The sequence below is a fragment of the Mastigoproctus giganteus genome, chromosome 4 (genome assembly GCF_048544385.1).
Source record: "Mastigoproctus giganteus isolate SK-2022 chromosome 4, ASM4854438v1, whole genome shotgun sequence".
In the NCBI taxonomy this organism is placed as follows: domain Eukaryota; kingdom Metazoa; phylum Arthropoda; class Arachnida; order Uropygi; family Thelyphonidae; genus Mastigoproctus; species Mastigoproctus giganteus.
The window spans coordinates 179,686,865-179,704,475 of NC_143578.1; the positions used below are offsets into that span (position 1 = coordinate 179,686,865).

Below are 17,611 nucleotides of genomic sequence, written 5' to 3' on the forward strand. Positions count from 1 at the left end.
GCATGCAAAATGTTAATATTATGCATGTTGAGAGAGTTCTTTACCCCAGATGGTTATCACTTTCCATATTTTTTATTCATAAATAATAAAGAATATTTAAAATAGCTCTTACAAATAAAATACAGTTTTCAACCATAGGAAACTTAATAATGTTAGATCACATGGATCAGTTTTATAAATAACAAACGAGACAAACACAATTCACAACTCTCTATCCCTGAGTAATTATCACTTTCTGTGTTTTTATTATTCAAAAATTAACGAATCTTTCAAAAAGGCTTAGTTTACTACCAATAGAAACTGTTAATAATTGTCAGATCACTTGGGATAGTTTATAAATAACATTAACTAGAAACAAATACATTTAAAATCAGAGGCAGTCAATTTACCATGTTAGTGTTACTTCTAGTTAAAAGTAGAAAAAAAGTGGTGGGCTACACCTGCTTGGTGGATGCAATGATGCTATAATCTAGAAAAACAACAGATAAAAATTCAAACCATGCCACATAAAAAATTTATCTATATTTAGGAAGGTCCAGAAAATCACAGATATAGTACAACCTTGATATAATTCACCTCATCATACCATGATTTCAAATATACTATGAATATGATCATGCCCCCGAAACAAATTATGAAAAAAAAAGTAGTGTTCAAAGAACTAGCAATTTCACATTTTAAACTGAAAAAAGTGAATACTGTATATACTCATATTTATTGTGCATCCGATTACCATATTTCGAAGAGGAGAAATTAGCTAAAAATTGGCTGTATATTTGCTTCAATGTATTCATTTGCAAAGTAATTTTTGTAAACAAGACAAGACTTGTCAAAGACTAATTACTGTAGATACCCAGCTTCTACCCTCAGCTAGAGATGCAATAAAAGAATAAATCAGTGGAACACTAATTATAAACAGCTACCTCTGTAGGGGAATACAGCTACCATTCATCAAATGCATTATATTAGTTACAAAGTAAATTTTTGTACCAACAGCACATGACATCCTATCTTCGACTAGAAGTTATACTTAGGATAGCAAACACTGCTAAGGGCTATACTAGACAAAAATATACATGAATTGACAAATGATTTATGGAGACTGTGTGACTTCACTTCTGCACTATGAAATACTGGATACTTTGGTTTTGATTGTTTTCTCAAAACATGGTAAATTCTAGGGCATCAGAAATAAATACATGGAAAAATTAGTAAATCAGTAGGGCTGAAATAATCGCCACCAAAAGAAAAAATTATACAGTTGGAAAAAAGTTAGATTATCAAAAGAGCTAAGAGTGGTAAAACAAAATGCAATATATTTTACAAGTGTTCCAGGAGAATGATCTATGGTTGGATGAAAGAGAAAGAAGAATGATTCATTTGTAAACTCCATGGATGATGAAGTAGGCCTCCAAAGAAAGAAAACTAAGCTGTGAAAACAGTGATGTGGACTAATGCTTATACAAGTGGTTTCTACTTAGGCATAGCGAAGGAGTACTGATAAATGGGATAATTTTGAAAGCGCATGCACTTAAATTTCATGAGTTACTTGATGGAGATGATGACACATTTAAAGCTTCTGAAAGATGGCTTTGGACATCAAAGGCTCCTCATGGGTGGTGCCTCCGTAGCCAGGTGGGCAGGAGCAGCAGTGCATAGCACACACTTCTTGATTAGACCGAGGTTCGAGCCTGTGACCACCAAATACGGAGGATGTAGAAAGGTCAGGGAATGACCACCGTGTATCCCGGAGCAATATGGCCTTAGTTGCTAATGCTCCTAACAAAAAAAAAAAAAAAAAAAAAAACAAATAATCTTAAATGACATTTACGAAGTGATATAGGGCATAATGTCATAATTTGCAGATGATGTCAAGCTTGGTAGGGTAGTTAATAATCAGTACCAAGCAGTTCTTCTTAAGAACAAGTTAGATTAACTTCAGGAATGATTGGAAAATTGGCAGGTAAGTTTCAATGCAGCGAAATTTAAGGTCTTAAACTTGGGGAATAGCAAATAACTTATACACTTTGTGGGTTGAATTAAAAACAGTAGAGGAAAAAAAAGTGATTTGACAGTTATGATGTGGTCGAACATGAACTTCTCTGAGAAGTGTAGCGGCAAGGAAGGTCTGCAGTGTCCTATCAATGATTTATTATCCATTTCCTTGGAGACAGGAGATCATAATCCCACTAGTCCTTGAGGTTGTCACAGACATTCTCTCAGATATGCCAGACAAGCTGTACTTGCTACCTGGGAGTCTAAAACGCTGATGGAACTGATATTCGGGTGACACTCAAGTCAAGTGGACCCAATTTCGGCGAAGTCCGGACGGTCTGTGACAGCCAAATCCTCTGCTTGCACCTTCATGATGGTGGGACTGTTAGTAATCCTGGGTATGACCTCCATGCACAAGTACATGGTGGGTGACCATCCAGGTGTGAACCAACGTAAGCAGGGGTCGAGGTGTGGCGCCCACACCACATGGAGGAACGCCGCCCCTCTATGTTACCAGGCAGTACTAGGTGGTAGATGACTCATCAACCGGTGGAATACCACCACTTTGCTTATTGGAGGCTTGAAGTGGTGGAACCCATGTTTAGTCTCTAGAGCTAAGTTCCGGTCAACCCTTCCCTGTCTCTTCCATCGTGCAGTATGATTGATGACTTTTGAGGTTATGATGAACGTCGTGGCGAGATCCAATATTCCTTACATTTCGAGGGTACAGCTCTAATATGGTGTTCGCAGGCCGGCCGCTAGTTAGTACACCGGACCAAACCTATTGGTAACTCTCTAGGAGGCTTCCGAATCAGCTAGTGTATAATCTTGCTACCTCTACTCTGCCAGATAGTGACTGGAGGGAGTCCGAGTAGTTCGAGGCCACGTTATGTCAAGGATCTGGGTATATTCTTACCATGTGTACGCCCTATCCAAAAATTTCATTACTTCATACAGCATGTCCCACCCACTTTTTCTTACTATTGAATACACCATGAATTGTCAAAATAATAGAGTAAGCTTATCTGGGAAAAGATCTAAACCTCCCAAGCACTTCCTAATTCATTTCACAAATATACGTGGTCTCAATTCTAATCTCAACGATGTCCATTTCCACTTGCAGTCTGCCAAACCCCATGTACTTTTTCTGACAGAATCTCAGTTATCGGTTGATTCAACTACTGCTCATCTCAGATGCCCAAATTATTCGCTGTATGATTCCTTTCGCCTCAAATGTGGTACTTGTGCATATGTCCGTTCTGATATTCCCTGTCAGAAACTTGGAAATTTGGAATCTCCTCTCTTTGATCTTCTCAGGCTTAAAATCTCTCTACCTCATTGTGTCAAATTCATCTGTTGTCTCTACCGTTCTCCCAACTCCACTAATCACTTGGAGCTCTTTGACTTCCTCTCTTTGCAACTTGACTTTCTCCAGTCCAACTTTCCTAACAGTGAGGTAATTTTCCTTGGTGATTTTAATGTTCACAACTCCAGCTGGCTTCCGTTTTCTAGTCACACCGACCCCGCAGGTTGAGATGCTGAGGCTTTTGCAATTACTAATGACCGAGCACAGATTGTTCATTTACTTAGAAGAATTTCGGACAATCCTAATCATACAGCCAATACGCTTGATCTTTTTCTCACAAACAACCCTTCTAAGTACACAGTTGAAGTGAGAGGTCCTTTAGGCACATCAGATCACAACTTGGTGATTGTCTCTTCTCCAATGGAACCTTTATCTCATGGCTATTCCCAACCTCGTGTTGTTTGGCATTACAAGAGTGCAAAATGGGATGACCTGCGAGACTTCTTTTCCTTGGTCGGATTACTGTTTCTAAACTTCTGATGTCAACGTTTGTTCAGATCGTGTCAGTGAAATTATTCTTGCAGGAATGGAATCCTTTATCCCACACTCCACTTTAAAATCTTGTCCTTTATCTAAACCTTGGTTTTCCAATAAATGTGCTAAGGCTGTTCAAGAGAAGAATGTTGCATATCGTAATTGGCTTGTTTCTAATTCTTCAGTTTCATTTTCTGCCTACACCAAAGCTCGCAACAATTGTAAAGCAGTTATTAATCAGTCCAAACTAGAGTTTGAACAGGCTAAGAGTAGAAAACTTGCTTCTTGCCCTAATGGTAGCCGAGCATTCTGGTCTCTTGCCAAAGCTATTGGCCGCAACTTTTGCCCATCTCTGCTCCCACCTCTGTCCAAACCAGATGGTTCTGTTGTCACTTCAACCAAGGATAATGCTAACCTGCTAGCATCCCATTTTTCTTCCAGCTCATGTATTAATGATCTTGGTAAAACACCTCCCACCATTCCCAACACACTCTATTCAATGCCTCCTGTGGTCTTCCGTCAAAAGGATATCAGAAGGATTTTGATGAATCTCGATGCTAAGAAAGCTCCAGGTCCTGATGGTATTTCTCCACTTGTTCTCAAAACCTGTGCTCCTGAACTTACTCCTATTCTTTGCCGCCTTTTTTCACTTTCTTATTCCAAAGGTGTTTTTCCTTCTGCTTGGAAATTTGCTCATATCCAGCCAGTTCCTAAAAAGGGTGACAAATCCCTCCCATCCAATTATCGTCCCATTGCAATTACTTCTACTCTTTCTAAAGTAATGGAGAAATCAATTAACCGCCAACTCTTAAACTACCTAGAAACCTTCTGTCTGATCAACAATCGCCAATGTGGATTCCATCAGTGTCGATCCACTGGTGATATTCTGGCTTATGTTACCCATTTATGGACTGATTCAATGGAAAGGTTCGGTGAAACACAGGTAGTTGCTCTTGACATCTCAAAGGCTTTTGATCGTGTTTGGCATAAAGGTCTTCTAAACAAGTTCCATCTTATGGTTTGCCAACTGTTTTTAATAATTGGTTATCCAGTTTTCTCTCTGATCGCTCACTGAGGGTGATGGTAGATGGCTCTGTCTTCTAACTTCTCCACTAATGCCGGTGACCCCCAAGGTTCAGTTCTTTCCCCCACTCTTTTCCTCTTGTATATTAATGACCTTCTTCCATTAACTGGAAATCCAATCCATAGTTTTGCCGATGATAGCACATTGCATTCCACTTTCCATTTTGAGAAACCTTGTCCTGCTCAATCAGCTTTAACTTCTCGAAAATCTGCTACTAATTCCTTAAATGCCGATCTTCAGGTAATTCTGCAGTGGAGCAAAGACAACTTAGTTGATTTCAACCCTTCTAAAACTCAGTCTTGTCTTATATCTCGCAAAAAGGATTCTTCTGCTCCTATGCTTATCTTTAGTGACACTCCAATTTCTAGGCAAAATGATATATCTCTTTTGGGGATTACCCTGACTTCTAATCTCTCTTGGCACAAGCATATTACAAACATTGCTTCTTCTGCATCTAAAAAACTTGGTTTTCTCTTTCGCTCTCGGCTCTACTTTTCTTCCAAACAGCTGCTCACTCTGTATAAATCGCAAATCCGCCCTGCCATGGAATATTGTTCCCACATCTGGGGTGGTGCCCCCAAAACCTCTCTCACGCTTCTTGATTCCATTCAGAAGAGGCCAGTCAGGTTAATTAATGATACATCTCTAACAGAGTCTCTCCACTCGCTTTCTCATAGACGTAATGTTTCTGCTGCATGCCTCTTCTACAGATACTTCCATGGGCACTGTTCTTCTGAATTGGCTTCTTTAATTCCTCTTATCTCTTTCAAAACAGTCCAAACACGTGCCGCCACCAGCCAACATCCATTTACTGTCCAACTTCAAACCCACAGAACCAACTTTTCGCCTTCCTCATTTATTCATTCAACTGCCTTTTTCTGTAACAACCTTCCTTCATATGTATTTCCTGAAAATTACAATCTACAGAAGTTAAGTCCAATGTCAACAAATATCTTCTTTCGTCTTCTCAACCTCCAACCCAAGCACGGTACTAAGTACTATAGGTTCTAATACCTCTCGTGTTTGGGGTTCACATAAAAAAAAAAATATTTTTACTTCAAATATTGTGTTCAAATATGGAAACTGCACCTAAAAAAAAAAAAAAGTCATTGATCTTCTTGAAAGAGTCCAAAGACAGGCAGTGTGCCTGGTGAGATAGGCAAAGGGACATCCATATTAGGAAACTTTAAATATGTGGGATGCAGAATTTAGTAACTGGGCACCTTAGAGGAGACTTGACCTTAGGTATCTAAGGCTCTGTGGGAAGAAAGCAAAATGAACGACTCTAAAATTTTCACTGTTATAAATGATTCCAGAACTAGGCACTATGATTCAAATTGTGAGGGAAGAAGTTTAGATTGAATCGCGGGGTATTTTCTTTTAGCCAGTACATTGTTCATTACTGGAATAAGTTGCCACCATGGGAATTTGAGGCTGTTAGCTTTGGAGAGATTCAAAGATCAATTGGATAAGTAAGGAGAGAGTTAAATAGGTGGTTTTCTTCATTTTATTATTTATTTAATATATTATTATGTTTTTATTTTTGGCTGGTGCAGCAAAAGCCTCAGGCTTCCTTTCACCCCATGACTGCAGTCAGTGGTTAGCTGTAAATATTTTAACAATGGGCTCGCAGTTTTTTGACTTTCTACTGAGTTAATTTGATCGGTCATGGAAGTGACGTCATCAGCGGCTTCCACTAGAGGCGCTTCCCAAGCTCGCACTACTAGTAGTATGATTAATTAGAGCATGTGATGCATTTTTCGTGATCGGTATGATATCTCATGTCAGGGGTTGATTTAGGGGGGTGGACAGATGCAGCTTATTACCCCCCTTAACCATGCTTATAAGTGAATGTGTAAAACGTTTTTAGGTCTATCAAAAAAAAAAAAAAAAAACTTAAAAACCTGGTTGTCATGCCTCGCCTTACGATGATAACTGAATACGACAGTGTCTGGAGTTCTAACTTTTTAGAATTTTGAATAGTATGACGTCACAATCATGCTTCCTGAAGTTACTGCTGCAGTAAGTATGATTACAACAATACAAATATTTGTAATCAGTTTCTTTTTTTTTTTTTTTTTTCGTCTTGCATTTTCGTTACATTCCATTGTTAGGTTTCCCCTAACAGCTGCGTATATCTCTTCAAATACATGATCAGGTACATCACTCGGTGCTGTTTTACAGAGATATGTAAATACATTGCACTTGCAAGTATACATCTCTTATTATAGTTATCATAAATCTATTGTATCTTGTCTTCCAGAAATTATGAAAATCTGTGAATGATCAATAAAATAATTACAATAAAAAAAGCTCTTATTTCATAATCAATATATACAAATCAAAATTCCAAAAAGAAACGTGAAGGATGTTTCACTTGAACCATGTACCACGTGTGTTCGGTACACGCGCAACTTTTTTATTGGTCTTTTTTTTTTTTTTAACTACTAGGAAAATATAATGGATACATTTTTTTCATGTTAAAATTTTAATAATGCGAATAAAAATTAACATGAAATATTTCCCACGTCACAAATAACATAAAAACTGTCACAAAACATTGCACAATATAAAAACAAATATTACATAAAAAACAAACTTTCTAGAAAAAATACACAAAAAATCACAGATTTCATGAAAAAAATTATTTCACAAATATTCAAGAAAAATTTATTCTAAAAATTGCCAATTTACTTCTTTATTAATATTTGTTGTCGATCTTCTGCTTTGTTTAATAGCTGAAGGATGATTACAGAGGAATGATTTGACATAATGATCCAGATCAAATTGAAGCAATGGTTTTCCTTTTAGATGTATGGTCATCATAATCTGCAACGCGTTCATTTGTCACAATATTATTCATTACGCTGAAAGCTCACTCAGCTTCAGCACTGCTAATCGCAGTGGTTTCAAAGTTTCAAAAATGGTTTCTGGCTTTCTTAATTGAAAATGGAACTTCACTTGATTTTAAAGATAAACTGTCTTCGACAAAATCTCTAAAATCATTAATTTTTTTTCATATTTTATCAGAAAACTTAGGCACCTCCGTAGCCAGGTGGGAAGGAGCAGCAGTGCGTAGCATACGCTTCTTGATTAGACCGGGGTTCGATCCCGTCACCACCAAATACGGAGGATGCGGAAAAGTCAGGGAATGACCACCGCATATCCCAGAGCAATATGGCCTTAGTTGCTAATGCTCCTAAAATCCAAATAACAACAACAACATCAGAAAACTTAAATTTCTTATTTGGTTTTCACCATCTTGTAACCGAAACGAAAGTTCTTTTAAATTCCACAATTTCGGGTAGCATATGTTTAAAATTTCTTTCAACGTTATTGTAATTTTCTTTATTTTTTAATTTAAAATCACCCTGTTGCACTAATAACTTAGCACGAGGTATTTTTTTTTTTTTTTTTTTTACTTTCGATTTTCCTTCGATTCCTTCAAATTCTTTCAACATCAACATGCTCTCAACATTAGCTTCATAATTTCCTTCAGAAATTTTCAAATTAGCAATTGCATTGACAGTTTGAATAATTAATTTATCTGCTTTTACCTTAGTGATTCTGCAAAGCTTCTGAAAGGTAAGAGAGCTCCTGCAGGATATCGATCATTAGTGCTAAATGGTTAAGAAATTCCAGATTAAAAGTCGGATTAATAATCCTGATTATTTAACTTCTGATTCAAAATGTTTGCACAAAGCGGATAATTCCTCCAACCCACAGTCGCTGTCTGCGAGCTATATCGCGGCCCGAACATACGACCGATCTTTATAGTTTTCACATCAAGTTCTTTAGCAATCATCCTTAATTCGCGCTAGTTTTTTGGAGATTGGTAATACAGTTTTTTTTTTTTTTTTTTTTTAATTATTGCCTGTATGCCTTTATATTTTAGAACATTTTCTACACAGTGAAAGGCTCAACAAAGTTTTTTTAAAATCTGCCAACATTTCATCTTCATAAAGTTTCTATAATATCTTAGTTGCCTCAGCTAAGTTGCTACTGTCACTTCTTTGAATACTATGCAAAAAGTCGGAATCACACAGATATTCATCTACTGTGACCATGTAAACATAGACAGAGAAATTTAGTGGAAGGCGTGGATCACTCACTTCTCCAAAAAACATGTGCCCGTTTGTCGGAGTAAAGGAGAATCACAACACAGGTTGACCAGAGGCTATTATCAAAGTCGGGATTCTTCTTAATCCTCTGACTGGCTATGGAAAGCATATTGAATAGCGCGACTTCTCGGTATGTGACTGCATAGGTTTTACGGACACCACTAACATTGCGAAACGGTAATTCCTTTCACCCTTAATTCGCACTTTCTAATTATCTAAATTGGCTAAAGGCCAGAGGTGAGAACAGTGCATACAAAGTTGTCTCTCCTAATCCGTTCGTTACATGGAAATTTTCTTCATTCAACGGAAACTATTTTAAATGTAATTACCAAGGGGAAATTAAAAAAAATTCACTATAAAGAAGTTCGTTGAACAGAGGTCCGACTGTAATTAAATCAAAAATGAAGCAATTTTAAAATACATAGCCAATTGATTGTGCCATTAAAATGCTGGGGATGGGCCCCCGCTCGCCCCACCGTAGTTTCGGCTCTAGATACTCAATAATTGCATTCAGGATTTCATTTGTAAAATAAATGATCGTTTCAACAGTGGGCTTGCAAATTTTCAAAAAAAAATAACAATAGGCTTTCAGGAGCCCATGCGAGCCCACTATAGCTCGCCACTGACTACAGTTGAATCTCGTTAATACCTTTGTATTAACGAGATTCAACTGTAGTCAGTGGCGAGCTATAGTGGGCTCAAAAATTCAAGGGACATAAATTTTCACGTTTCGTAATAATGAGGTCACCCAAAAGTGCCAGAATTTTACCTTTTTTTTTTTTTTTTTTTTTTCTTTCTCTCTCCGGTACATACTAAGAATAATAATAAGTAGTAATAATAATGTCAAAAATAAAAATGAAAAAATTTATTAATTTAAATTAATAAAATGAAATAAAAACAAAACCCTTTTCTAACAATACAGTAATAAAAATAACACATTTTTAAAAGATTTTATTTTATTTGTAAGATAAACTTAGAGAAAAGCAATTAACGGAAATGAAAATATTATACAATGTGTATATTTTGATATATAAAAGGAGCCATGTAAACCAATAGCTTTTTTAATAAATTAATCTAATTTAAAGAAAGAATCCAATGTTGTTTTCACAGTTTATGTCCTATATGCATTTTTAACTACAGCACAGACATTATTAAATGCAATAGTTGTTTCTTTATCAATGTTACTGCAGGCCAGCACATTCTCTATTATGCCCAATGCATTTTGGGCACCTTTTTTAGATGGCAGTATAGGTGCTTCTTCCCTTTCACTGTCACTGGTAACAAAAACATCATTGTTTTGCTTGGTTCTCAGCAGCCCTTCTGGTGTTGTTGTAGCTGTGGTAGCAACTTCATCATCCACCTTCACAAACTTCAAATTTGCCAACAAAATCCATATGCTCCTTCAAATTCCTCCATTCCTCAATGTTGCTATCACATTCGTCTGCTGGACCATGTGTTTTGATGATATTCTCTCCAAAGCCACTCTTTCTGGAGCAGTTAATTTTTACACTTGATGCAATACTGTCCCAAGCAATAACAAGATTATGGATAGCATCCAAGACATTCCAATTTGACTGCAAATTGTTCCCTCTTATTTTGTGGATCAAGTACCTTATCAGGCAGGCTCTGTATGCTCTTGAGGTTATAAATAATGCCTTGATCCAGTGGTTGCATAAAATTGGTGGTATTTGGAGGTAAAAACAAAGCCATACATTTGTCAACTTAAGTGTCTCATCAGAATGTGCTGTACAATGATCTAGAATCATCAAAATGTTCCTTTTTTTTTCTGAAGCCATTCTTCTGTCCACTTTTGATAACTAAGACTGAAATTTTGACCATAAGCCAAGCACTTCTGTTGGCCCCATAATCACAGGGAAGTTGGTTAACTTCTTTAAAACACCTTGACTTGGAAAACTTACCAATCACAAATGGGCATAGTTTTGTACTGCCATCTGAATTGCAACATAACAGAACAATGAGTCTTTGTTTACTTAATTTTCTGCCGACCGGGCTAGCCGGGTGGGTTCAAGTGCCTGCCTAGCAACCCAAAGGTCGTGGGTTCGAATCCCACCTCAGGCTTGGATCAAAGTACTGCAAAAACCTTGGGAAGTGCATTATGGCAACAGAAGCCGATGCGCCAACAAATACCAAAAAAAAAAAAAAAAACCCTAAATTTTCCACCATGCCAAGACTCCTTGAATAGCAAATGTTTTACTTGGCAGCAAATTAAACCTGAAGTCAAGATTAAAAATATCCTTTGCTTCATATTTTTCAAGAATGGACCGTACAGAACACGACCAGTCTGTAGCCTTTTCTTTGTCGATTAATCCAGAATTGCCACAAACATTTTGCGAAACCTATTTATTCCTGTCTTTAAATCTTTGGAGCCAGCCACTGCTGCATTTGAAGTCACTAATTCCCTGTTCCTGAGCTAGATAATTTGCCTTTTCTTGCAAAATTGGACCTGATATTGGCAAATGAGATTCACACATTTGTTGGGACCACTCAAAGTTTTGTTTCAAGCTCCTTGTGTTTTGCACCACAAATTTGTTTTCTGTTTTTTATTGCTGCTGCCGTGTCAAACACTTAAAGTTTTTTTTCATTATTGTAGATAAAGTGTCATTGTATTCCTTTGCAATGTCCATTTTACTTCGAATTTTATTAAACATACAAAATAACTATTTCTCACATAGTGAAAACGAACATTGTAATACATCAACCAAATTTTGTAGTAAATAAATATACAGTTGAACTCTGTTATAACAAGCATCAAGGGCCGACAAAATTTCCTCGTTATAACCATTATTCACTATATCAGTGACGAGTTAAATCTACCTCCATTTTTTTTTAAATTCTCAATAGCTTTATAAAAAGATAGATACAGAAAACAAAAGAAATATTAGAGAGAAAAAAATATTAGTATATACCTACATATTATTTGTATGCTTGTATAAACTACAATGCACTTAATATTAAACACAATTTATTTGTCTGTAATTTTACACTTAATACTAAACACAATTTATTTTTCCATAATTAAAAACAATACTAATTAATTATAAACACTATTTCAATTAGTCTTTTTATTTATGAATCCTAAAGTTGATGTTGTTTTAAAGATTTCACATTGATATTTTTCAAGTTTCCCATTAAAAGTCTCATTATTTGCCTGAGTTCCTTCAAAAAAATTGACTGTGTCCATTGCACCTTGAGCATGGGAGATAGTCAGCACTGATTTTGATTCACTTGTCAGCATATCACAATCATTGTCTTTATCATTTTTGTTGAGCACAGCATCTACAATGTCACTCTCTGTAGGAAGACCACTAGTTAAAAGTGTCATTGACTCTTTCGAATTCAGTGATGTTATTAAAACCTACATTGTTACGAAGCAACCATTCGGATAATGTAAGTTTTCTTCATTTCCATCATCTTCATCTACAATTGAAATTTCATTTGAATTTAATTTCGATTTCTTGAAGCAAATCGATATGGTTGTCGAAGTAACATTGTTCCATTCATCATTCAATAAATTTATAGCATCCAATATTGATATAGACTCGTTGAGTTTCTGTTCTCTTTGACTGATTAGATGTAGAACTATAAATCTACTTTAAAATCCTTTCAAACTCTTGATTACACCATGTCCGTTGGTTGTAAAATTGATGTTGCATTGGAAAGCAGAAACACTAGCTTAATGTTGGACAAATTTTGAATCTGGGAATGTATACGGGACAATTATAAATTAACAATAAAATATTTTTTTTCTTTTTGAATAACTCCTTATTCCAATCATTCACAATACGTATCATTTACAAAAAATATCCGAAATCATCCAAGCATTCTTGTTTGTAGTGCAATCCACAGGAAGTTTCCTTTCGTTTTTGAAACATCAAGGTTTTAATGATTTTCCGAAAACAAACAGTTTGTTTGTTTTATCACTTCCTGTCATATATGCGCATACGAGCACTGTCAAGCAAGTCTTTGATATATTTTTTTTTCCACCAACACTTTTTTCCCTCTATGAATTTAAATGTATTGTTGGGTGTCAAATTATAAAAATCCTGTTTCGTCGGCATTGTAGATGTCTTCGCCATTGAAATCTTTTCTGCACTAATTTTTTAATAAAAGATGTGTCGGTTTTTAAATCGATCCAGCCAACTGTTACATACAAAATGGTTGCATCCAAATCGTTTAGCAAATTTTTCTGCTTGAGCCTTCAAGATCGGACTGTCTATTGAAAATCCAGCACTTCTTTGTGAACCATTGAAGCAATGCTTCATCGATGTTCAACTTTTTTGCGAATTGAGAGACCCTTTCTTTTGTTAATAGACATGTTTCCAAAGAAAGGGTTCATTTCTAACTGATTTTACTTTAAAATGATAGTAAAGTGATTTGCATACAAAGTTCTTAGAAGTCCTGTTCCTAAACTTCTTAAAGTCCTGTTTCCAGAATTCTTAGAAGTCCTGAAATAAATTTATGGTTCGGTGAATACAAGACTATCTGTAAATAGGGTAAATGCGACAAGTGGAACACGAATGCACTATTGTATAGTCCCATCCCCAAAAGGACAAGGTCATACACTGGCCACTAATCCAATGCGTGTGTTCATAAATGCTGTCACCCTTTTAATCTTAGTCTATTCCAAGAATTTGGTTTTTTCCGACTGCTTGAGCAATTAAGAATATTTGCATAGTTAACCAAAATTTGTACGGTATATCCATGTAGCAGGCTCGTTATAACACTGAGCAATTGTATAGGAATAAGCGTAAATAAAAATCATTATGACTTTTTGCTCATTACAGCTGTGATCTTGTTATTTCCGTGCTCATTATAACCAAGTTTGACTGTATTTACATAGAAAAACCTATTCTTTCACAGGGGAATGATATATGCTTCATATAAATGAGTACTTTGTATAAACAGAGTTTGTATTAACAACTGTAATACTAATACTATATCATTATATTAGCTTGACATTGGCAAAGTTTCTGGATGCTATTTTGAATCCTGCCGTCAGGCTTAATTTAAATTTGATTAAAGAAATATAAAGTTTGAAGTGCTATTGATACACCAATTATCCAACCCAGTTTTGCTCACTGCTAGAGCATAACCTAATTTTGTACAATGAGGTTATGTCCTAGCATTGAGAAAACTGGGTTTGATACTTGGGGCATCAATCTCTTCTCTTTGGGATGTTTTTACATCTTTCTTCCATTAGCAAGGACTGGATTAGATCATTCAGTGGCAGCAATTTACTGGTTTTAACTCCTTGCAAAATTCAGTTATTTGTATGGCCTAAATTAACTTTGAAATTGTGGAAGAATTTGTCAATGTCAGTCTTATTTGAGGGAAACAGTTCAGTTATAGAATTAAGCTTTGTTATGTAACATAATCTGATCTGCACATAATGTTGAACATTGTTCTTGAAAAGGATATTTCCGTGTGATATTATTTTTCAGAGGTACATATCTAATATCTTCTTCAATATAGGTTATATATTGAAGAAGATATTAAGAGCTTCGTATTTTATGGTTATTCACACCAGAAAAGGATTTTCCTCCACAACCTTAACTTTTACCAAATTTTCACAATTTGAAGCATTGTAGAGGCTATGTTCTTGGTTACATGTGAATTCCTCAGGTGAATTGGCAGCTTTTTTCACACCTTTGGGAGTAAAAATATGGTATCTAACATTATATTTAATTCTTATTATTTACAATATACTATTAGGAGTATCCCAGCTCTCTCTCTCTCTCTAATTAAAAGGATGTGATAACCAATTTGTGTGTGGATGGCTTTTTTTTTTTTTATTTAATTATTATTTACATATTTGGTAGACTTGTTTATCCTAGCCAATTGACTTTCTTTATAGATTTTAACAAGTTTTAAAAACTTTTCCCATAAAGGATTTTATATCTACAGCTGCTGGCACAACATACTTATATTGGTTGAGAGAATGCTTCTCATGATACTGTCAGTCGACTTTGAACCTCTCCCTAGATGTCTGTCAAGTCACATTCCAACATGCCCATTTTCTTTGCATTGAGACAGGTTTTCATTACCTTGTGTTTTTGCAGTTTGATAGAAAAATGACAGACAAATAAACCACAAATTTTCAATAAAACTAAAGAAAACAGTGACTGAAAGTTGAGTTGTTACACAAGTTTATAGAGAGAAGATACTATGCCAAGAGCTTATATTTGAATGGTGTAAAAAATTTTTAGAAGGAAGAGAGAATGTGAAGACTATGAACAACCAAGCCATCCATGAAAACTGATGAAAATGTGGACCAAGTAAGGAAATTGATTACATGTGATCATAATTTAAGTATTAGAATGGTTGCATCAGAACAAGAGGTTGATGGAAGCCAACTTCTTGCATCACTGCAAACTTCATCGTGTCTGTCTTTGAACAACTTATACTGTTCAAACACGCTGTCATGACTTAATGTTTCTACATTATAAATAGTTTTTAACATTTCATACATTTCTGTTGCAGATTTTCCCAGTTTAAAGCAAAATTTATATTTGTTCCTTGCTTTGTTGCAAAATCGTTACATGGAACATTAATGCTACTGCCAAAACTGGTTGTTACTTGCAGTCTGCTGGACAATATATGTACCACCATCTCTTGAAGGAAGTTTGAACTACAACATACCACAGCAATGTCATTCCAGGAATGTCATTGCCACACCTTGTAAATGCACATGTGCCTATTGTCCTCTTCTTGTCTGTCCATGCACTTATAACAGACAGATTTTTGTGAAATTTTATGCAGTATTTTTAATGCATTAAATTTTAATGCAGTATTTTTAGCTTTAGACAATCTATGCACTTTGCATCTGTTATGTGAGACTAGTGTACATGGTGTCAATTGTGGAGAGAGAGAGAGAGAGAGAGAGAGAAGCTACTTTAATAAGATTATTTTAAACTGAATGCAAAGTTTTAGAGAATGTAACACTATAGGGTTTTATTAAGTGTTCTATAAAGTAATTAATTGACAATTCAATATATTTAAGGAGAAAATATCTGATGTGCCTGAAATTTAATATACTGCTTTCATTAACTAACTTGTAATATTCTTTCTATAACTTAAACTTTTATTGCCTTAACTAAATTGAAAGGATATCAATTTTTATCCCTTTGCCATATGCATTGCACTGAAAATGAAAACCACACAGAACCCAGTCTGCTTAATGATTAAATGAACAATCACAGTGAACCTGTTTGAAGTGTTACCATGGCCATACTTTTTACTTTTGTCTTTTTTATAACATACCATATAACTCTTTTTTTCAGTGAACTTTCCAATTGCTATAATTGCCTTGGTGGCAGTGTTGCTTTGCTGCTATCAGAACATTATACTGTATGATCTGTTTTCAATAGTTGATGGCCTGTGCACTTTACCACTAGCTGTTTTGTTCAGTGTTAGGTTTCAGAAATCAAGAAAGTTTGATAATTGGTAAGTTCAGTATTGCCAGATTAGGAGGTTCTACCTATATTGTTTGAATTTTTGCAATTTTGGAACCTGTATTTGGTCATGTATATTTGACAAGTATGAATGCCAAGCAAGATAAATACTTGTATGATTTGTTATCAGCATTTGAAAAATTATATAATTACATATAAAAGTTTGATAATTTTTGTTTAGGGATTGTGAAGTACATTGGACCAGTGGATTTTGCTGATGGTATTTGGCTGGGTATTGAACTAAGAACTCCAAAAGGAAAAAATGATGGCAGTGTTCAGGGAAAGCGCTATTTCAGCTGTAAACCTAGTCACGGTCTTTTGGTCAGACCTAACAGAGTTACAGTAAGGGGTATCAATGGTGCAAAATTAATTAATGAGAGCATAAAATAATCTGTTATTAAAAGTTGTAAATAATGAAATGTTAATTGTTCAAGTGGTGATTAAGGTACAAAATGACTAGAAATGTGATTATGTATATAAATTAGTGTATATTGTAAATTTTTTTTGTTATTTTTAGTGCTATATTTATATTTGTAAGTTAAATACTAATGTTTTAGAACAGGAAAAGTTTTGCAAAAAAACACAAATGGCAGTGACCACTGTACATAAGTGATTTCATTGTGCATGAAAAGTTCATTATTGTGAATTTTGAATAATGTAATGAAATGTATTTGTCATATAAAATTTATTTCCAGTGTTTTACATTCCTGCTGGATAAATCAGTCAAGGTTGGAACTGTTTGTTCTAATCCTCTTGAATTTCCTTCATGAACAAAAGATTTTTCTGTTGTGAGTATTTTTTGAATAGTATACCACATGTGTTGTTTATTGGCTACTTCCCTATTACAGATCCCCCCCCCCCAAAGGATTGTGAATGTTGATGATTGACTTGGTGCCAAACTAAAATTTTATGATACTTTAAAGAGAAAAGTTGATTCTGGTTGGAAGTTCATTGAAACTTTTATGTTAATTTTTCATATTTTTTTTCTCATTCTTATTCCAAAAGAAGGGAGGAAAAGTCCTGGAAGATAAGTTTTAAATTATATATGGCACTGGAATGCTGTAGGAGGTGGCATTCTTCCTGAACAATGTGAATCATG

At 35.2% G+C, this 17,611-nt stretch overlaps 1 protein-coding gene across 1 annotated transcript in view; it reads left to right on the forward strand.

Moving 5' to 3' along the window:
- LOC150087228 (CAP-Gly domain-containing linker protein 4-like) overlaps nt 1-16,902 on the forward strand; it is a 224,021-nt gene extending 207,119 nt beyond the window's left edge. The window contains exon 13 of the mRNA XM_090372414.1: nt 16,694-16,902. Coding sequence (XP_090228540.1) covers nt 16,694-16,902 — 209 coding nt within the window. The remainder of the gene's footprint in view (nt 1-16,693) is intronic.
- The last annotated feature ends 709 nt before the right edge of the window (nt 16,903-17,611 follow it).